The sequence below is a fragment of the Pseudorca crassidens genome, chromosome 4, assembly GCF_039906515.1.
Source record: "Pseudorca crassidens isolate mPseCra1 chromosome 4, mPseCra1.hap1, whole genome shotgun sequence".
Lineage (NCBI taxonomy): Eukaryota > Metazoa > Chordata > Mammalia > Artiodactyla > Delphinidae > Pseudorca > Pseudorca crassidens.
The window spans coordinates 118,636,449-118,659,358 of NC_090299.1; the positions used below are offsets into that span (position 1 = coordinate 118,636,449).

At 38.2% G+C, this 22,910-nt stretch overlaps 1 protein-coding gene across 16 annotated transcripts in view; it reads left to right on the forward strand.

Annotated features, from left to right (window-relative positions):
• PTPN13 (protein tyrosine phosphatase non-receptor type 13) overlaps positions 1-22,910 on the forward strand; it is a 235,696-nt gene that overhangs the window by 75,036 nt on the left and 137,750 nt on the right. For all 16 annotated transcript variants that reach the window (XR_010943112.1, XM_067736501.1, XM_067736502.1 and 13 more), the window contains one exon: positions 9,084-9,262. Coding sequence is in view for 13 of the 16 variants with exons in the window: in XM_067736501.1 (XP_067592602.1) it covers positions 9,084-9,262 (179 nt within the window). In the remaining 3 variants the exon portion in view is untranslated. The remainder of the gene's footprint in view (positions 1-9,083; positions 9,263-22,910) is intronic.

A 22,910-nucleotide genomic window follows, 5' to 3' on the forward strand; every position in this document is an offset into this window, starting at 1 on the left:
GGCTCGAACCTGTGTCCCCTGCATTGGTGGGCAGATTCTTAACCACTGCAACACCAGGCAAGTCCTCCTTTTATTTCTTTTCCTTCTCTGATTGCCGTGGCAAGGACTTCCAGAACTGTGTTGAATAAAAGTGGTGACAATGGACGTCCTTGCCTTGTTCCTGATCTTAGAGGGAATGCTTTCAGCTTTTCACTGTTGAGAATGATGTTAGCTGTGGGTTTGTCGTATATGCCTTTTATTATGTTGAAGTAAGTTCCCTCTATTCCCACTTTCTGGAGACCTTTTATCATAAATCGGTGTTGAATTTTGTCAGAAGCTTTTTCTATATGTATTGAGATGATCATATGGTTTTTATTCTTCAGTTTGTTAATGTGGTGTATCACACTGATTTGCAGATTTTGAAGAATCCTTGCATCTCTAGGAGAAATCCTACTTGATCATGGTGTATGATCCTTTTAATGTATTGTTGGATTTGGTTTGCTAGTATTTTGTTGAGTACTTTTACATCTATGTTCATCAGTGATATTGGCCTGTAATTTTCTTTTTTTGTGGTATCTTTGTCTGGTTTTGGTATCATGGTGATGGTGGCCTCATAGAATGGGCCTGGGAGTGTATCTTCCTCTGTGAATTTTTGAAACAGTTTGAGAAGGATAGGTGTTAGCTCTTCTCTAAATGTTTGATAGAATTCACCTGTGAAGCCATCTGGTCCTGGACTTTTGTTTGTTGGGAGTTTTTTAATTACAGTTTCAATTTCAGTACTTGTGATTGGTCTGTTCATATTTTCTATTTCTTCCTAATCTGGTGTTAGCAGCTTGTATCTTTCTAAGGGTTTGTCCATTTTTTCTTGGTTGTCCATTTTATTGGTATATAGTTGTTTGTAGCAGTCTCTTATGATCCTTTGTATTTCTGTGGTGTCCGTTGTAACTTCTCCTTTTTCATTTCTAATTTTATTGATTTGAGTCCTCTCCTTTTTTTTCTTGGTGAGTTGCAGTGAACCTTAAATAGTTTATCACAAAGCTTTACTATCAAGAGAATGTTAAAATATAGGGGAAATATTCTAAAGCATATTTTTTTCTGTTTGTGCATTGTTACACCAGATGATTGATTTAACACTGTCTCTGTGTGTGTGTGTGTGTGTGTGTGTGTGTGTGTGTGTGTGTATTTTTATGCACACATGAACTGAATTTTTGAGAGAATTCTGTATCATAGAATGACTTCATCAGATCCTTCAGAGTTTGAAACAGTGGCCTCTGCATAGATTTTGCCAAGTACTATAATAGAACATATATGTGCTTAGATAGGCAAAGGGACTTTTCAGGTCAAAATGGTTTCATTGTTGTTCTGAGTGTTTTAGATGATTTGCTGATGCTTTCGGTTGTTTTGCCTCATCATGTTTGTTACCCAGTTATGATCATTTCTCTAATTTTTATACTGTAACTGGAAGGCCAAGAAAATTAAATGAAGGGGACAATCTAAAGGAAATGGTAAGACCCCTCAGTGGGGGGGAAACATATAGGTATGGGGCTTAGTTTAAGGGAACATTGGAAAGAAGCTCTAAGATGTTTCTTTGCATATCAAATTTCTGCTTATTTATAACTTTGCCTCTAACTGCTTGAAATTTTGATTAAGCAACTTCCTCTGTGGAATGTTTGGAAAAAGTCTTTAAATAGAATCATTTGAGTCCTGGAATCAGTTCACATCAGATTTACTTTTAAACAATAATAGCATTCTTGAGGATAGTCATCACACAACTAAAACATTATGGGACACCAAATTACAAGCTTCTGGAATTCCATTTTTAAATATTCTTTTGTTAGCATTCTTTGAAGGATTTTGAATCCATTTGCTTTAAATTCCTTTCTTTTAGTTAGAGAAGGAGGGTGAATTAGACTGATTGTAGCCATGACTCTAAATTTCCTCACTTGAAGGTTTGCATGACCCTTTACAGTTACTGAAAAATATATTTTGTGGTTTGTTTTCTGAAGAATGGAGCACTTAAATGTTGTGTGTGTACTTTGGGAATTTGACAACAATGTAGTTTGTTGTCACAGCTGCTTTAGCTTTATTACAAGACATTTAAAAATCACATTTGAAAACAACAAAAATATTTGTGTCATTTATTTGTATGTGTGTTTTTTAACAAGTAAAAATATGACCCACGTTGGTAATTCTGTTTCTCACTGCTGTCTACCATTCTTGTGCTCCAAATTCTTGGAGTTTATTCCTTGTACAAACTTAATAATTTCCTGACCATATGCCTTTGCTTTGGCTGTTTCTTCTCTTTGGAATCTCCCTCTTAACCATGGTCAAATCTTACTCGTCTTAAAGGACCACATATATTTAAAAAATTAATTCTCTCTTCATTGTAACTGAAGTAATTTCCTCTGAATTTCCTTTTGTATTGTCTTTTAAATACCTTATACTTTTTATCTTGTATTTATTTATGAATACATTTTATCTCCCCAATAAAACTATGGACTCTATGGGCAAATGACTTGTAATTTTGAGACTATTATGTTTAAATATATAGTACTTAAAATATGGGTATACTTTAGATGTTCAGTAAAAACAAAGAAACAAAAACCTATTGTATAAAGCAAAAGTTGAAAGGTACAGTTCTTGTCAGAGGATTAGTTTTGCTGATCTTCATTGTGCTGATAAGTGAGTAAACCTCTTAATTTCAAAGTGATAAGCAATTACAGATTACTTTCACCTTCAACAGTTTCTGTTCTGTGCTACCCTGTCAAGGAGAGGGTAGGGTCAGTCTGTCGCCTGGGATAAGGAGGAGGAGTGCAGCAAGCTCTTTTCAGGTCTGAGTGGATAGCAATACCAAGAATGGCAGGACAAGACATAGCATTTAGACTTCTGGATGGCATTCATGCTTCTGTGTTAGCTGTGATCCCTAATAATTTATAAATAAAAATGGTAATAGATATACCAGAAATCATAATTCTGTCCCCAAATAAGGATGACAGGAATTAGGCATGAGAGTTAGAATCCCATCCTCCTCTCTTAGGTTCAGCAAGCTGGAAGAAAAGACTGAGAAGGAGCAATTGGTCTTAAAGTTGGAGTACCCCACAGCACTGTCCAATGTCCTTGATTTCTTTTCTATCTTAACTCACTTTTTGGTCATCTCATCCAGTTACAAGGCTTTCAGTACCATCTATTAGACCAGTAACTCCCCAATTCAGGCCTTTCTCCCTAACTTGAGATCCAACTGCATATTTGACACCGCCATTTGAATATCTAACAGATATCTTAAACTTAATAGGTCCCAAAGTACAGTTCTAATTACTACCACTATCTCCCAGCCCCTACCTCAGCAACCTATGCTATTTCTACAGTCTTCTTACTCTCAGTTGATGACACTCCATCCTTCCTGTTCCTGAGACCAAACTCTTGGAGTCATCCTGATTCCCCTCTTTCTCTCACTCCACATCCAGTCTGTCAGGAAATTTTGTTGTCACTACCTCTAGATACACTTGCATTCCAACAGGTTCTCACTACCACTGTGGTTCCAGGCCATCATCATCTCATAACAGATATTAGTGCATTGCCTTCTGAATTGGTCTCCTAGTGTTTGTTCCATTTAGTTACTAATTTGAAAAGAATTGATTATAGACTATTTTATTATGTCCATGACATGTGAAATCTCAATATTTTGAATAGCATCTTTTGGCAAAGAAAATATTCTTCTGCCTTGTTTGAGTTCTTCTCTGGCTGGATTCTGTGGTATTTGTAAATTTTTTAATTTTATTTTATTTTTATTTTTGGCTGTGTTGGGTCTTCGTTGCTGCACGCGGGCTTTCTCTAGTTGTGGCAAGCGGGGGCTGCTCTTCGTTGCGGTGCGTGGGCTTCTCATTGCAGTGGCTTCTCTTGTTGCAGAGCACAGGCTCTAGGTGTATGGGCTTTAGTAGTTGTGGCCCGCAGGCTCTAGAGCACAGGCTCAGTAGTTGTGGCGCATGGGCTTCATTGCTTCGCAGCATGTGGGATATTCCCGGACCAGGGCTCGAACCCGTGTCCCCTGCATTGGCAGGTGGATTCTTAACCACTGCGCCACCAGGGAAGCCCCGATTCTGTGGTATTTGTGCATGAGATACCCAAGAAGAAGCTTTTAAAAGACAGTGCGGGGGAGGATCTTCAAGATGGCGGAGGAGTAAGATGTGGAGATCACCTTCCTCCCCACAAATACATCAAAAATATATCTGCATGTAGAACAACTCCTACAGAACATCTGCTGAATGCTGGCAGAAGACCTCAGACTTCCCAAAAGGCAAGAAAATCCCCACGTACCTGGCTGTGAGGCTGACAGGGTCTTGGTGCTCCGGCTGGGTGTCAGGACTGAGCCTCTGAGGTAGGAGAGCCGAGTTCAGGACGTTGGACTACCAGAGACCTCCAGGCCCCATGTAATGTCAGTTGGTGAGAGCTCTCCCAGAGATCTCCATCTCAACGCTAAGACCCAGCTGCAGTCAATGACCAGCAAGCTCCAGTGCTGGACACCCCATGCCAAACAACTAGCAAGACAGGAACACAACCCCACCCATTAGCAGAGAGGCTGCCTAAAATCATAATAAGGTCACAGACACCCCAAAACACACCACCAGATGTGGTTCTGCCCACCAGAAAGACAGGATCCAGCCTCATCCACCAGAACACAGGCACCAGTCCCCTCCACCAGGATGCTTACACAACCCACTGAACCAACCTCACCCACTGGAGGAAGACACCAAAAACAACAGAAACTACAAACCTGCAGCCTGCGAAAAGGAGAACCCAAACACAGTAAGTTAAGCAAAATGAGAAGACAGAGAAATACACAGTAGATGAAGGAGCAAGGTAAAAACCCACCAGACCAAACTAATGAAGAGGAAATAGGCAGTCTACCTGAAAAAGAATTCAGAGTAAAGGTAGTAAAGATGATCCAAAATCTTAGAAATGGAATGCAGAAAATACAAGAAAGGTTTAACAAGGACCTAGAAGAGCTAAAGAGCAAACAGACAATGATGAACAACACAATAAATGAAATTAAAAATTCTCTAGAAGGAATCAGTAACAGAATAACTGAGGCAGAAGAATGGATAAGTGAGCTTGAAGATAAAACAGTGGAAATAACTACTGCAGAGCAGAATAAAGAAAGAAGAATGAAAAGAATTGAGGGCAGTCTCAGAGACCTCTGGGGCAGCAGTAAACGCACCAACGTTCGAATTATTGGGGTCCCAGAAGAAGAAGAGAAAAAGAAAGGGACTGAGAAAATATTTGAAGAGATTATAGTTGAAAACTTCCCTAATATGGGAAAGGAGATAGTAAATCAAGTCCAGGACGCACAGAGAGTCCCATACAGGATAAATCCAAGGAGAAGCACGCCAAGACACATATTAATCAAACTATCAAAAATTAAATACAAAGAAAAAATATTAAAAGCAGCAAGGGAAAAGCAACAATAACATACAAGGGAATCCCCATAAGTTTAACAGCTGATCTTTCTGCAGAAACTCTGCAAGCCAGAAGGGACTGGCAGGACATATTTAAAGTGATGAAAGGGAAAGACCTACAACCAAGATTACTCTACCCAGCAAGGATCTCATTCAGATTTGACAGAGAAATTAAAACCTTTACAGACAAGCAAAATCTAAGAGAATTCAGCACCACCAAGCCAGCTTTACAACAAATGTTAAAGGAACTTCTCTAGGCAGGAAACACAAGAGAAGGAAAAGACCTACAAAAACAATCCTGAAACAATTAAGAAAATGGTAATAGGAGCATACATATTGATAATTACCTTAAATGTAAATGGATTAAATGCTCCAACCAAATGATATAGACTGGCTGAATGGATACAAACACAAGACCCATGTATATGGTGTCTACAAGAGACCCACTTGAGACCTAGGGACACATACCGTATGAAAGTGAGGGAATTGAAAAAGATATTCCATGCAAATGGAAATCAAAAGAAAGCTGGAGTAGCAATTCTCATATCAGACAAAATAGATTTTAAAATAAGGACTATTACAAGAGACAAAGAAGGACACTACATAATGATCAAGGGATCAGTCCAAGAAGAAGATACAACAATTGTAAATATTTATGCACTCAACACAGGAGCACCTCAAAACATAAGGCAAATGCTAACAGCCATAAAAGGGGAAATCGACAGTAACACAATCATAGTAGGGGACTTTAACACCCCACTTTCACCAGTGGACAGATCATCCAAAATGAAAATAAATAAGGAAATACAAGCTTTAAATGACACATTAAACAAGATGGACTTAATGGATATTTATAGGACATTCCATCCAAAAACAACAGAATATACTTTTTTCTCAAGTGCTTATGACACATTCTCCAGGATAGATCATATCTTGGGTCACAAATCAAGCCCTGGTAAATTTTAAAAAATTGAAATCGTACCATGTATCTTTTCTGACCACAGCGCTATGAGAGTAGATATCAATTACAGGAAAAAAACTAAAAACTACAAACACATGGAGGCTAAACAATACACTACTCAGTAACCAAGAGATCACTGAAGAAATCAAAGAGGAAATTAAAAAATACCTAGAAACAAATGACAATGAAAACACAATGACCCAAACCTAGAGGGAAGTTTATAGCAATAAAATCCTACCTCAAGAAACAAGAAAAATCTCAAGTAAAAGACAGTGTGTAAAGTGGCTGTGAAAGGCAATAGTATACCTAAGCTTAACAGCTATGATGATTCATTGAAACATATTTTGCCATGAGAATTCTGAGTCATGTTCTTAGCAACCTGATGTGTGGTTGAGTAGGAATGTGAGGACCACTAGTCTGTAACTCGGCCTCAGGGCCACATAAGATATGCTGACTGATTAAAGATGCATTCAAACACATTTTTCTTCCTTGACACAGTTGTTAAAGACATGTTTCAAATTCATAAGAATACAGGAGGACGTACAGTTGGCTTTTTACTCTTCAAAGGAGAAATGAATTTTAATAGTTTACTTTTTTTTCAGTGTAAGTCAAATTCTGATTATCAGAATCTTGACCATAGTTAGAGGTTAAAAAGTCAGAAAGGGGGCTTCCCTGGTGGCGCAGTGGTTGAGAGTCCGCCTGCTGATGCAGGGGACACGGGTTTGTGCCCCGGTCGGGGAAGATCCCACGTGCCGCGGAGCGGCTTGTCCCGTGAGCCATGGCCGCTGAGCCTGCGCGTCCGGAGCCTGTGCTCCACAATGGCAGAGGCCACAACAGTGAGAGCCCCGCGTACCGCAAAAAAAAAAAAAAAAAAAAGTCAGAAAGGATGGATGATTCACTTCTAATGAAAGTTGTTTTTAGGAAAGCATAGATACTGTATGTTTGATAAACTATAGACTTCTGCCAGTTTCTTACGATTTGACTTAGAGAGCAGTGTAACATATTCAGATTGAACAAGCATGGCATTGGTGGGCAACGGCCTTCTGTGACCTTCCTATAGAGATTTCTTGCGTCTGTAACTCAGTTTTATTTAACATTTACCTTCAAACCTATTTAATTTCCTTTTGAAATGGTAGGTCAAATAATATTCCTTCTAATAAGTCTGTATTGTTGAGCCCAATGTATAGCTTTACTTTTAGAGGAGGCCTGCTGAAATCTAAGGACTTTTTTTTTAATACTCTTAAACTGAGCTCTTAGGCACCCATAAAGACAAACATCAAAACATAGCAAAATTAGAGCCCACATTGATCACATTTGGTAGCACAGAGCTGCCTGAAATTCTACTGAAATAATGAATAAATGCATACAAGACTATATATATCTTGATGCAAAAAGGAGACTTTCGGGCTTCCCTGGTGGCGCAGTGGTTGAGAGTCTCCCTGTGAATGCAGGGGACACGGGTTCGAGCCCTGGTCTGGGAGGATCCCACATGCCGCGGAGCAACTAGGCCCATGAGCCACAACTACTGAGCCTGCGCGTCTGGAGCCTGTGCTCCGCAGAAGAGAGGCCGCGATAGTGAGAGGCCTGCGCACCACGATGAAGAGTGGCCCCCGCTTGCCACAACTAGAGAAAGCCCTCACACAGAAACGAAGACCCAACACAGCAAAAATAAATTAATTAATTAACAAACTCCTACCCCCAACATCTTCTTTAAAAAAAAAAAAAGGAGACTTTCATTGTAGTTGGAAACTAATTCTAAATCTGATGAATTTTCAAAGGAATTATTTTCTATCAGTTTCAGAACACTGTAGTCTAAATCAGAGAATGTTAACCTGGGCTCCATAAACAGCCTCTAAGGATATCCATGAACACCTATATATATATATATATATATATATATATATATATATATATATATTTGTTTATTTATTTATTTATGGCTGCCTTCGGTCTTCGTTGTTGCACGCGGGCTTTCTCTAGTTGCGGCGAGTGGGGGCTACTCTTCGTTGCAGTGCACGGGCTTCTCATTGCAGTGGCTTCTACTGTTGTGGAGCATGGGCTCTGGGCACACGGGCTCAGTAGTTGTGGCTTGAAGGCCCTAGAGTGCAGGCTCAGTAGTTGTGGCTTAGTTGCTCCATGGTATGTGGGATATTCCCGGATCAGGGCTCGAACCCATGTCCCCTGATTGGCAGGCAGATTCTTTACCACTGCACCACCAGGGAAGTCCCCAAACACCTTTTGTTTACAGGGTTTTATATTTATGGGCAGTTTTCTTGAAATGGTCTCTCAACCATAGTTTTTACCAAATCCTCAAAGGAATCCATGAACCACCCTCCACCCAACAAAATGTAAGAACTGTTGATTCTTATTCATATCTCTTTATCACTGTGATAAGTATTTGAACCAAGTATAGTCTCATGACTGACAATGAAAGTTCTCTATTTCTAGTTTCTAAGATCTGCCATCTAGTCTAAGTTTGAAAGACTAAGCCAAATCAAGGCATTGTTGTTAATAATGCTAGCAGTATTAGGTGTATGAAACCCACTCTCATTTTGTAGCATGTTGATTTGGTGTATGTAACTGCACATATATATGAATATGCTGGGGTATTCATTTATGTGATCTGTGATCCCTTAATTTTAAGCATTTATCTTTCTTTTTTCTTTTCATTCTGTATGGTTACAAACCAGTAAGCATAGCTGATCCTGCTGCCCTTGGCTTCATCATTTCTCCATGGTCTCTGCTATTGCTGCCATCTGGTAGCGTGTCATTTACAGATGAAAATATTTCCAGTCAGGATCTTCGAGCATTCACTGCACCAGAGGTTCTTCAAAATCAATCACTAACTTCTCTCTCCGATGTTGAAAAGGTAACATTAAGTCTTTTTTGCTTTATTTTGTTTTTTGTTTTGGTGGGGGTAGGAAAAGTAGACACTGGGCTACCTTCAACCCTCTGAAAAACATCCATTGGATTTAAAATGATCATGTAATCACTTATGTGTGGAATCTAAAAAGTACAACAAATTAGTGAATATAACAAAAAAGAATCAAACTCACAGATATAGAGAACAAATTGGTAGTTACCAGTGGGGAGAGGGAAAGGGAGAGGGGAGTAAGAGGTGCAAACTATTAGGTATAAAATAGGCTACAACATGAGGAATATAGCCAAATATTTTATAATAACTATAAATGGAGCCTAACCTTTGAAAATTGTGAATCACTGTATTGTACACCTGTAACTTATGTAATATTGTACAGTAATTATACTTCAATTAAAAAATAAAATGATCATGTATTCCAAGAAGTTCATATTTAAAAATTCAAACTAGTTTTATAAAAATGTATGGATCTAAGAAAAAAATATGAAAAAAATGTGAGCCATTATTAATTCATGTTTTAAAATACTTATTAAATGCCTGCTCTGTATAAAACACTGTGCTTGGGAGGAAGATACAAAAATAACTGGACCTTTCTTCCTTCCTTCCTTCCTTCCTCCCTCCCTCCCTCCCTTCCTCCCTCCTTCCTTCCTTCCTTCCTTCCTTCCTTCCCTCCCTCCCTTCCCTCCCTCCCTCACTTCTTTCCTACTTCCCTCCTTCCTTCTCTCTTTCCTTCTCTTTTTTTCTTTCTCTCTCTCTTAGTATTTGTCAACTTGATGTTTTTACAGTAGCAACTATCTGGTTAATGTTTTTTTATTAATTAAATAGATCTTCTAGTACATTTATAGCCTTTTTTGTGTGTTTTTCTAAGATGCTTAAAGAATTTTAAGATTTATTTTTCAGTCTTTGTATTTTATGTCAACAATTTCTCATGTGGAAAATATTTTTAAAATTTGTTAATGATTCTATATATATACATATATGTATATCTATAATATAAGGCAAATTGAAATGAATGCTATATAGAGGGATAAAGTAGTTTGGAAGTTTCGAAGAGAAGCAATTTCTAATTTAGAATGATACCGCAGAGAAGGTAGCATTTGTGTTGAGCTACAAAGAGTGAGTAGAATTTAGAAAATTGAAAATAGGTAGAAGTGGGGATTCCCCTCAGGGTTGCTATGATGTGTAATGCTAAGGGGTAGGAAATTGTCCACTGTGATAGAGGAATGTTTGGTCAGGGCAGTAGCAGGGCTGGCTGGGCTGTAGCATTAGCTACCTGGAAGGCTGTGGTTAAGGGGAGACTATAGGTCAGAATGAAGAACACTTTGAATACCAGAACTTGAGACTTTCTTCTGGGGCATATTTTTAGGAGAGTGATATGATATAATTTGTTATTTCAGAGGGTAAGTTTGATGAAAGTGGATAAGTAGGTGAGATAAAAGGTTATGTAAGAATCTAACTGGAACACTTTAATAATCTAGGGGAAAGATCTAAAAATCGTGCAATGCCTTGGAACTATAGAGGTGAGGATAGTGGGGTTATAGTGGAAGAAAACCTGACAGAGTTTCGACAGTTGATTTCATGAAACAAGGAAGATGGAAATGTTTTTGATAGGAATATTCAGTCTGAGGATGGTAATGCCATTAACATCAGAAGATCTAATTGCATTGTCAAGGCTATGAAAAGAAATTTTGGAACAACTATATATATTGTGTGTAGTAAGCTGTGATAATTTAGATAGGGAACTTCGGAGAATTCAGAATTTGCAATGAATATCATTTCCCATAATCAATGCATATAGGTTCAAAAATTAACCTAATAATTTCCTAATAGTAAAATTGTGAAATCAAAAAGTATGTGCATTTAAATTTTTGACATATGGTTGACCCTTGAACAATGCCAGTTTGAACTGCATGGGCCCACTTACTCAGTTAAGTACAGATTCCTTAACAAAACATAGAAAACCTCTCCAGAGTCTGATTCCAACCATTTTTCAACTCCTCTTTCAGAGTCACAAGTTGTAGTCAGTGATTATTAAACAGGTCTTATGCTTTGTGGCTTCACTCTTTTTTTTTTACATCTTTATTGGAGTATAATAGCTTTACAATGGTGTGTTAGTTTCTGCTGTATAACAAAGTGAATCAGTTATACATATACATATGTTCCCATATCTCTTCCCTCTTGCGTCTCCCTCCCTCCCACCCTCCCTATCCCATCTCTCTAGGTGGTCACAAAGCACCGAGCTGATCTCCCTGTGCTATGCAGCTGCTTCCCACTAGCTATCTATTTTACATTTGGTAGTGTATATATGTCCATGCCACTCCCTCACTTTGTCACAGCTGACCTTTCCCCCTCCCCATATCCTCAAGTCCATTTTCTAGTAGGTCTGTGTTTTTATTACTGTCTTACCCCTAGGTTCTTCATGACATTTTTTTTTCTTAAATTCCATATATATGTGTTACCATACTGCATTTGTCTTTCTCTTTCCGACTTACTTCACTCTGTATGACAGACTCTAGGTCCATCCACCTCATTACAAATATCTCAATTTCGTTTCTTTTTATGGCTGAGTAATATTCCATTGTATATATTTGCCACATCTTCTTTATCCATTCATCCGATGATGGACACTTAGGCTGTTTCCATCTCCTGGCTATTGTAAATAGAGCTGCAATGAACATTTTGGTACATGACTCTTTTTGAATTATGGTTTTCTCAGGGTATATGCCAAGTAGTGGGATTGCTGGGTCATATGGTAGTTCTATTTGTAGTTTTTTAAGGAACCTCCATACTGTTCTCCATAGTGGCTGTACCAATTCACATTCCCACCAGCAGTGCAAGAGTGTTCCCTTTTCTCCACACCCTCTCCATCATTTATTGTTTCTAGATTTTTTGATGATGGCCATTCTGACCAGTGTGAGATGATATCTCATTGTAGTTTTGATTTGCATTTCTCTAACGATTAATGATGTTGAGCATTCTTTCATGTGTTTGTTGGGAGTCTGTATATCTTCTTTGGAGAAATGTCTATTTAGGTCTTCTGCCCATTTTTGGATTGGGTTGCTTGTTTTTTTGTTATTGAGCTGCATGAGCTGCTTCTAAATTTTGGAGATTAATCCCTTGTCAGTTGCTTCATTTGCAAATATTTTCTCACATTCTGAGGACTGTCTTTTGGTCTTCTTTATGGTTTCCTTTGCTGTGCAAAAGCTTTGAAGTTTCATTAGGTCCCATTTGTTTATTTTTGTTTTTATTTCCATTTCTCTAGGAGGTGGGTCAAAAAGGATCTTGCTGTGATTTATGTCATAGAGTGTTCTGCCTATGTTTTCCTCTAAGAGTTTGATAGTGTCTGGCCTTACATTTAGGTCTTTAATCCATTTTGAGCTTATTTTTGTGTATGGTGTTAGGGAGTGATCTAATCTCATACTTTTACATGTACCTGTCCAGTTTTCCCAGCACCACTTATTGAAGAGGCTGTCCTTTCTCCACTGTACATTCCTGCCTCCTTTATCAAAGATAAGGTGACCATATGTGCGTGGGTTTATCTCTGGGCTTTCTATCCTGTTCCATTGATCTATATTTCTGTCGTTGTGCCAGTACCATACTGTCTTGATTACTGTAACTTTGTAGTATAGTCTGAAGTCAGGGAGCCTGATTCCTCCAGCTCCGTTTTTCGTTCTCAAGATTGCTTTGGCTATTCGGGGTCTTTTGTGTTTCCATACAAATTGTGAAATTTTTTGTTCTACTTCTGTGAAAAATGCCAGTGGTAGTTTGATAGGGATTGCATTGAATCTGTAGATTGCTTTGGGTAGTAGAGTCATTTTCACAGTGTTGATTCTTCCAATCCAAGAACATGGTATATCTCTCCATCTATTTGTATCATCTTTAATTTCTTTCATCAGTGTCTTGTAATTTTTTGCATAGAGGTCTTTTGTCTCCTTAGGTAGGTTTATTCCTAGCTATTTTATTGTTTTTGTTGCAATGGTAAATGTGTGTGTTTTCTTGATTTCACTTTCAGATTTTTCATCATTAGTGTATAGGAATGCCAGAGATTTCTGTGCATTAGTTTTGTATCCTGCTACTTTACCAAATTCATTGATTAGCTCTAGTAGTTTTCTCGTAGCATCTTTAGGATTCTCTATGTATAGTATCATGTCATCTGCAAACAGTGACAGTTTTACTTCTTCTTTTCTGATTTGGATTCCTTTTATTTCCTTTTCTTCTCTGATTGCTGTGGCTAAAACTTCCAAAACTATGTTGAATAAGAGTGGTGAGAGGGGCAACCTAGTCTTGTTCCTGATATTAGTGGAAATGCTTTCAGTTTTTCACCAATGAAGACGATGTTTGCTGTGGGTTTGTCATATATGGCCTCTATTATGTTGAGGAAAGTTCCCTCTATGCCTACTTTCTGCAGGGTTTTTATCATAATGGATGTTGAATTTTGTCAAAAGCTTTCTCTGCATCTATTGAGATGACCATATGGTTTTTCTCCTTCAATTTGTTAATATGGTGTATCACATTGATTGATTTGCGTATATTGAAGAATCCTTGCATTCCTGGAATAAACCCCACTTGATCATGGTGTATGATCCTTTTCATGTGCTGTTGGATTCTGTTTGCTAGTATTTTGTTGAGGAGTTTTGCATCTATGTTCATCAGTGATATTGGCCTGTAGTTTTGTTTCTTTGTGACATCCTTGTCTGGTTTTGGTATCAGGGTGATGGTGGCCTCGTAGAATGAGTTTGGGAGTGTTCCTCCCTCTGCTATATTTTGGAAGAGTTTGAGAAGGATAGGTTTTAGCTCCTCTAAATGTTTGATAGAATTCACCTGTGAAGCCATCTGGTCTTGGGCTTTTGTTTGTTGGAAGATTTTTAATCACAGTTTCAATTTCAGTGCTTGTGATTGGTCTGTTCATATTTTCTATTTCTTCCTGATTCAGTCTTGGCAGGTTGTGCATTTCTAAGAATTTGTCCATTTCTTCCAGATTGTCCATTTTATTGGCATAGAGTTGCTTGTAGTAATCTCTTATGATCTTTTGTATTTCTGCAGTGTCAGTTGTTACTTCTCCTTTTTCACTTCTAATTCTATTGACTTGAGTCTTCTCCCTTTTTTTCTTGATGAGTCTGGCTAATGGTTTAGCAATTTTGTTTATCTTCTCAAAGAACCAGCTTTTAGTTTTGTTGATCTTTGCTATCGTTTCCTTCATTTCTTTTTCATTTATTTCTGATCTGATTTTTATGATTTCTTTCCTTCTGCTAACTTTGGGGTTTTTTTGTTCTTCTTTCTCTAATTGCTTGAGGTGCAAGGTTAGGTTGTTTATTTGAGATGTTTCCTGTTTCTTAAGGTAGGATTGTGTTGCTATAAACTTCCCTCTTAGAACTGCTTTTGCTACATCCCATAGGTTTTGGGTCGTCGTGTCTCCACTGTCATTTGTTTCTAGGTATTTTTTGATTTCCTCTTTGATTGCTTCAGTGATCATTTCGTTATTAAGTAGTGTATTGTTTAGCCTCCACGTGTTTGTATTTTTTACAGATCTTTTCCTGTAATTGATATCTAGTCTCATAGCGTTGTGGTCGGAAAAGATACTTGATACAATTTCAATTTTCTTCAATTTACCAAGGCTTGATTTTTGACCCAAGATATGATCTATCCTGGAGAATATTCCATGAGCAGTTGAGGAAAATGTGTATTTTGTTGTTTTTGGATGGAATGTCCTATAAATATCAATTAAGTCCATCTTGTTTAATGTATCATTTAAAGCTTGTGTTTCCTTATTTATTTTCATTTTGGATGATCTGTCCACTGGTGAAAGTGGGGTGTTAAAGTCCCCTACTATGAATGTGTTACTGTCGATTTCCCCTTTTATGGCTGTCAGTATTTGCCTTATGTATTGAGGTGCTCCTATGTTGGGTGCATAAATATTTACAATTGTTATATCTTCTTCTTGGATCGATCCCTTGATCATTATGTAGTGTCCTTCTTTGTCTCTTTTAATAGTCCTTATTTTAAAGTCTATTTTGTCTGATATGAGAATTGCTACTCCAGCTTTCTTTTGGTCCATTTGCATGGAATATCTTTTTTCATCCCCTCACATTCAGTCTGTATGTGTCCCTAGGTCTGAAGTGGGTCTCTTATAGACAGTATATATATGGGTCTTGTTTTTGTATCCATTCAGGCAGTCTGTGTCTTTTGGTTGGAGCATTTAATCCATTTACATTTAAGGTAATTATCGATATGTATGTTCCTATTCCCATTTTCTTAATTGTTTTGGGTTTGTTATTGTAGGTCTTTTCCTTCTCTTGTGTTTCTTGCCTAGAGAAGGTCCTTTAGCATTTGTTGTAAAGCTGGTTTGGTGATGCTGAACTCTCTCAGCTTTTGCTTGTCTGTAAATGTTTTAATTTCTCCATCAAATCTGAATGAGATCCTTGCTGGGTAGAGTAATCTTGGTTGTAGGTTTTTCTCGTTCGTCTCTTTGAATATGTCCTGTCACTCCCTTCTGGCTTGCAGAGTTTCTGCTGAGAGATCAGCTGTTAACCTTATGGGATTCCCTTGTGTGTTATTTGTTGTTTTTTCCTTGCTGTTTTTAATATGTTTTCTTTGTATTTAATTTTTGACAGTTTGATTAATATGTGTCTTGGCGTGTTTCTCCTTGGATTTATCCTATATGGGACTCTGTGCTTCCTGGACTTGATTAACTATTTCCTTTCCCATATTAGGGAGGTTTCAACTATAATCTCTTCAAATATTTTCTGTGTCCCTTTCTTTTTCTCTTCTTCTTCTGGAACCCCTACAATTCGAATGTTGGTGCGTTTAATGTTGTCCCAGAGGTCTCAGAGTGTCCTCAGTTCTTTTCATTCTTTTTTCTTTATTCTGCTCTGCAGTAGTTATTTCCACTATTTTATCTTTCAGGTCACTTATCCGTTCTTCTCTTTCAGTTATTCTGCTATTGATCCCTTCTAGAGTATTTTTAATTTCATTTATTGTGTTGTTCATCGTTGCTTGTTTCATCTTTAGTTCTTCTAGGTCCTTGTTAAATGTTTCTTGCATTTTGTCTATTCTATTTCCAAGATTTTGGATCATCTTTACTATCATTATTCTGAATTCTTTTTCAGGTAGACTGCCTATTTCCTCTTCATTTGTTAGGTGTGGTGGGTTTTTATCTTGCTCCTTCATGTGCTGTGTGTTTTTCCGTCTTCTCATTTTGCTTATCTTACTGTGTTTGAGGTCTCCTTTTTGCAGGCTGCAGGTTCGTAGTTCCTGTTGTCTTTGGTGTCTGTCCCCGGTGGCTAAAGTTGGTTCAGTGGGTTATGTGGGCTTCCTTGTGGAGGGGACTAGTGCCTGTGTTGTGGTGGATGAGGCTGGATCTTGTCTTTCTGGTGGGCTGGTCCACGTCTGGTGGTGTTTTTTGGGTTATCTGTGGACTTACTATGATTTTAGGCAGCCTCTCTGCTAATGGGTGGGGTTGTGTTCCTGTCTTGCTTGTTGTTTGGCATGGGGTGTCCAGCACTTTAGCTTGCTGGTCGTTGAGTGAAGCTTGGTGTTGGTGTTGAGATGGAGATCTCTGGGAGATTTTTGCCATTTGATATTACGTGGAGCTGGGAGGTCTCTTGTGGACCAGTGTCCTGAAATTGGCTCTCGCACCTCAGAGGCACAGCACTGACTCCTGGCTGCAGCACCAAGAGCATTTCATCCACACGGCTCAGAATAAAAGGGAGATAAAATAGAATGAATGAAAGGAAGAGGATAAAAGAAAATAAAATATAGTAAGGTAAAATAAAATAAAGTTATTAAAATAAAAAAGTAATTATTAAGAAAAAAAAATTTTTTAAGTTAAAAAAAACAACAACGGATGGATAGAACCCTAGGACAGATGGTGAAAGCAAAGCTATACTGACAAAATCTCACACAGAAGCATACACATACACACTCACAAAAAGAGGAAAAGGGGAAAATATAATAAATCTTGCTCTCAAAGTCCATCTCCTCAATTTGGGATGATTCGTTTTCTATTCAGGTATTCCACAGATGCAGGGTACATCAAGTTGATTGTGGAGATTTAATCTGCTGCTTCTGAGGCTGCTGAGAGAGATTTCCCTTTCTCTTCTTTGTTCGCACAGCTCCCGGCGTTCAGCTTTGGATTTGGCCCCGCCCCTGCATGTAGGTCGCCGGAGGGCGTCTCTTCTTTTCTCAGACAGGACGGGGTTAAAGGAGCCGCTGATTCAGGGGCTCTGGCTCCCTCAGACCATGGGGAGGGAGGTGTAGGGAGTGTGGGGTGAGCCTGCGGCGGCAGAGGCCGGCGTGACGTTGCACCAGCCTGAGGCACGCCGTACTTTCTCCCGAGGAAGTTGTCCCTGGATCCCGGGACCCTGGCAGTGGCGGGCTGCACAGGCTCCCTGGAAGGGAGGTGTGGAGAGTGACCTGTGCTCACACACAGCCTTCTTGGTGGCGGCAGCAGCAGCCTTAGTGTCTCATGCCCGTCTCTAGCCGCAGCTCGCGCCCGTGTCTGGAGCTCCTTTAAGCAGCGCTCTTAATCCACTCTCCTCGCGCACCAGGAAACAAAGAGGGAAGCTGGCTTCACTCTTTTGTATAACAGTGCTCTTCTGCATTTCTACATGTCCACATCCTATGTACCAAGCATTCTTTCAATCAGCATCTATTGAGAACTTATATATTCTACAGTATATTAGGCCATAGGGTTACAAAGATGAATAAGAAATAGTTCTGGGACTTCCTTGGTGGCGCAGTAGTTAAGAATCTGCCTGCCAATGCAGGGGACACAGGTTCGAACCCTGGTCCGGGAAGATCCCACATGCCGTGGAGCAACTAAGCCCGTGTGCCACAACTACTGAGCCTGAGCTCTAGAGCCCACGTTCCGCAGCAAGAGAAGCCACCGCAATGAGAAGCCTGCATACCGCAACGAACAGTAGCCCCTCCTCGGCGCCCGCATGCAGCATTGAAGACCCAATGCAGCCAAAAATAAATAAATACATTTTTAAAAAAAGAAAGAAATAGTCCTTAACCTCAAAGGGCCAGCAGTGTAATGAACAGATAGACAAAAAGAAATTAATGATAGTAATAATAATAGTAATGGAAATATGTACAGTAATAGTAGATCTGTACAAAATATTAAGAGAACACAGAGAGGGGACACATAACCTACATTCAAACCTCAGCTTAAGCTCCCCCTGCTTTAAATTTCTTCTATAATCAGAAGTAATCTTGTCCTTTTGAATTTCCTTAGCACAGATGTACCACTTCTACTTTGTTTAATAGATGCATACATATATATTCATATAGTTTTCTTCTTAGAGTTCTGATTCTAGGAAAGGTACAACAGATTAAAGCCGTGGTTTTGAATCAGAGGCTGCTTTATCTTCCAGTGGACAGTTGGCAATGTCTTGAGACATTTTTAGTTGTCATAACCGGTGGGAGGGCAGGGGGAAGAGGAGGAAGGTAGTTCTACTGGCATCTAGTGAGTAGAGGCCAGGGGTACTACTGTTATCCTACACAGGATAAATATCCACAGACTGCTGTCCACAGCAAAGATCCCAAATGTCAGTAGTACAGAGGAGCATAAGCCCTGGTTTAGAGGTCAAGAATATGGCTCTGGAGCCAGAATTTGAATCCCGCCCCTAGCACTTAACTACCTGTGTGACCTTGGACAAAAGTTACTTTCTCTCTCTGTAGTTATTGAATAAGCTGAAGTATAAACTGTAAGGTTGACACACAGTAAACATTATGTACATGCTTGCTGTTGATATTCTTATGTATTAGTATATGGTAGTATTATTGATCCAGAATGAGATATTTATATTTTACCACAATCCCGAGCTTAGTGACTTTCAGAAAAAATGTTGAACGACTAAATGGATAGTTAATTAGCTCTTCTATAAATGGTATCTTCTAGAACCAGTTCCTTTATCGTTTAACCCTGTGTATGAATCATCATTATCAAAAGCAGCCACTTCTACAAGAAACCATCCTGGTTTGCTATTACACTAAGGGAAAGGAATAGATTTTCTCTGTACTATCCATCAGGAACAGATAGGTACTGAGATCTTTGATACAAATAGGGCCTTGGCAAAGATCACAAAGCAAAAAATTCCCTTGGAAGCTAAATAAATATGCAGTAGAACTAAGAGGCAGATCAAAACCTTTTTTAAAAAAAAAACTTCTAATGCCTGACTTCTTTTAATATGGGCCATCGTATTCTCCTTTTTTTCTGCTTATGTAAAAACCAAAGAAACATATGAAGGCCAAATACTTGCCTGTTTTTGAATAATCACTCCTTGTATGACCTTCTCCTTTCCGTATAATGACTGTAACTAAACTATAACCCATTCATTGCTATTTATCAACCAGGTGAACTAAGGGCTCTCAGTGGTATTGCAGCGTTACTGTGTTAATTTAGTTACACCGTAGTATCACTGATCTTCTTTCTGCCTGTATCTTTTCAGGTTGCATCAACAGTAAAAACTCTTAGCTTATGAATAATGTATATGGAAGTATTATCCATATTTACTTTACAGATTATTTTGGAATAAATGTAAAAGTAAAGCATTTTTCTTTGTATACTGTACAAACTTTTTCTCAAATATTAATAATATTTCTCTAATATTAGATACCAGGTATTATTATACATTAACAAAGATCTGATGTACCTGGAGTTATTTATTTAACAAAATTTTAAATGATTTTTAAAATATTAAAAATTTTGAACCCATAAAGCACTATCCTAATAAAATAGCAACTATCATTTCTGCATGTTTTTTCTATATATAGATATTTCATATCTATATGTATCAAGCAGAGGTCTCCAGAGAAACCGGATCAATAGGATATGTGTGTTTGTGTGTGTGTGTATATAAAGAGAGTCTTATTAGCTCATGTAATTATGGAGGCAGACAAGTCCCAAGATCTCCAAGGTGAGCCAGCAAGCTGGAGACCCAGGAGAGCCAATGGTGTAGTTCTGGTCTGAGAACCAGGTGAACTGAGGGTGTAGTTCCACAATGAAGGCCAACAGGCTCAGGACCCAGGAAGAGCTGGTATTTCGGATCAAATCCAAAGGCAAGAAAAAGTTGATGTCCTAGTTTGAAGGCAGTCAGACAGAAAGTTCTTTCTTACCTGGGGGTGGGTAAACTATTTTGTTCTATTCAGGCCTTCAAATAATTGGATAAGGACCACCTATATTGGGGAGAGCAGTCTGCATCCAAAAACACTCTCACAGAAACACCCAGAATAATGTTTGACCAAATATCTACGCATCCCATGGTACAGTCGACACATAAAATTAATCATTATACTATATACATAAATGATCAACAGATGTATATTTTTATAACCTAGTTTTAAAAATGATGTTAATAATTTTATATAGTCTTGTATAAAAATTATTAAAATAAAATAACTCAATTAGCCTCCTGACAAGTAAATGTAGTAAAGAATCTTAAAATACTACCAGTATCTCAAAGGATCACAAATCAAAATTAATATATTAAGAGAAATATATTTGAGTATGCAGTTAGTCATTTTTGCTAAAGTTATGAAAAATGTTTTTCATATATGAGACTCTTTGAAAACGTGTTCCCATGTGAGGTTCTTTGAATTCTAAACAGAAATATGATACAAATAGCCTACATCATGCTGCCTTGAACTTTATGCACATTTAATTGAATTCAGTAGGCATGTATTGAATATCTATTATGTAAAAGTTCTGTGTTAACTGCTAAGAGGGATATTAAGATGTGTTAAAAAGGCTTTCTCAAGGAAGACAAACAAGGACACATCTTAACTATGTTACAGGTAGTATTAGTTAACTGTTTCATTAGAGATACAAATGAAATAATAACTATCATATAAGAGAGAATGCTTTATCCTGTTTGAGAAGATTTGTATAGCATACATAATAGATAACATCATCTCTGGACTATATCAATAATGGGTGGAACTTTTATTGACAGATGAAAAAAGAAATAAATTCTTGGTAGGAAGAACTGCTCAAGAAGCGCTGGGAAAGAGAAAGATTTATTTTGCCAACAGAGAATTATATAGTAGTTCTGAAGTGTTACGTGTAATAGAGCAAGGAGTGATAATTGAAGGAAAACTTAAAAACCTGGAAATGGAGCTAGAGGCAGGTCAGAGTGAGCCTTGCATATCATCATAAAGAATTTGGATTTTGGGGGCTTCCCTGGTGGCGCAGTGGTTGAGAGTCCGCCTGCCGATGCAGGGGACACGGGTTTGTGCCCCGGTCCGGGAAGATCCCACATGCCGTGGAGCGGCTGGGCCCGTGAGCCATGGCCGCTGAGCCTGCGCGTCCGGAGCCTGTGCCCCGCAACGGGAGAGGCCATAACAGTGAGAGGCCCGCGTACCACAAAAAAAAAAAAAGAATTTGGATTTTTGATAATTGGGAGCCATGAAAATATTTGAAAAGAGGAACAACTAATCTGTAACTTAGGAATAATTTAGGAGGCAATACTAGGAATAGATTAAAATGCTGTGAGATTGTAAGGATACCCGGTTTTATTTGTATTTACCTCACCTATATCTAAAGAGGATTTGAGACAGTTTGTATAATTAAAAAATACAGGTGTGAAAATAAGGGCAAAATGAAAAGAAAAAATAAAGACAAGAAAATAAGATGGCCCTGGAGTAAGATTGGTGCAAAAAAATGCTCGTGGTAAGATTATTCAGTACTGGTGGAGATGGGCTAAAAGTCTAGCTCTGAAATCACTTAACAGGAGAACTAGAAAATGATTACTTATAAGGATTAACTGTCCTCACTTCAGGCTGATAATCTTGCTCCCTGTTTCACAGGGGAAAAATAGTAGAAGCGATCAGGAGACTTCTCCCAAGATCCCACAACTGGACTACCTACATAAATTTTCATATTCTTTGCTTCCCTGCTTCAGAAGAACTGTGACAGAGGTGTCAAGCCAACTCCTTTGTGCATTAGCTTCCACTTCCTCCCGCTTACTCAGCAGTGTTCTCCCAACAGTCTCCTCTCTCTCCTGCAGTTCCAGTTTTCCCTGTTGGATCATTCCTACCAGCATAAAAATATGTTGTCCTTTTTTCAGTCTTTAAGAAGCAAACAGACAATGAAAAAGGAATCTTTTCTGACCCAACTTTTTTCTCTATCTACTGCTACCCCATCCATTCTTAGTAAGAAAAATGCTAATCAAAACTGCAATGAGATTTTTTTTCTCTCTTCAGTTTGGTAAAAATCTAAATCTTCATAACACATTCTATGAATAAGGCTTGTGAAAAAATCATATGTTGCTGGTAGAAATGCAAAATGATAAAACATCTGTGGGGAAAATCTGACAAAATGTATCAAAACTATAGATGATTTACTCTTTTATTCATAATCTAGGAGAGTCAGTTCAAGAGGAATACCTGCATGTACAAAATGACATCACAAGGCTGTTTGCTAAAACATTATTTATAATAGCAAAAGTTTAGGAAAATTCTAATTGCCCATTAATAACAGATCAGTTAAGTAAACAATGCTATAGCCACAAAATGGAGTTCTATGCAGCAGTAAAAAGAATGAGATCTATAAACATTGATATGGAAATGCCTGTCTTGTTAAATTAAAACTGCAAGGTGTCGAGTAATTTTTTAAATTTCTGACCTTTTGTAAAAGAAG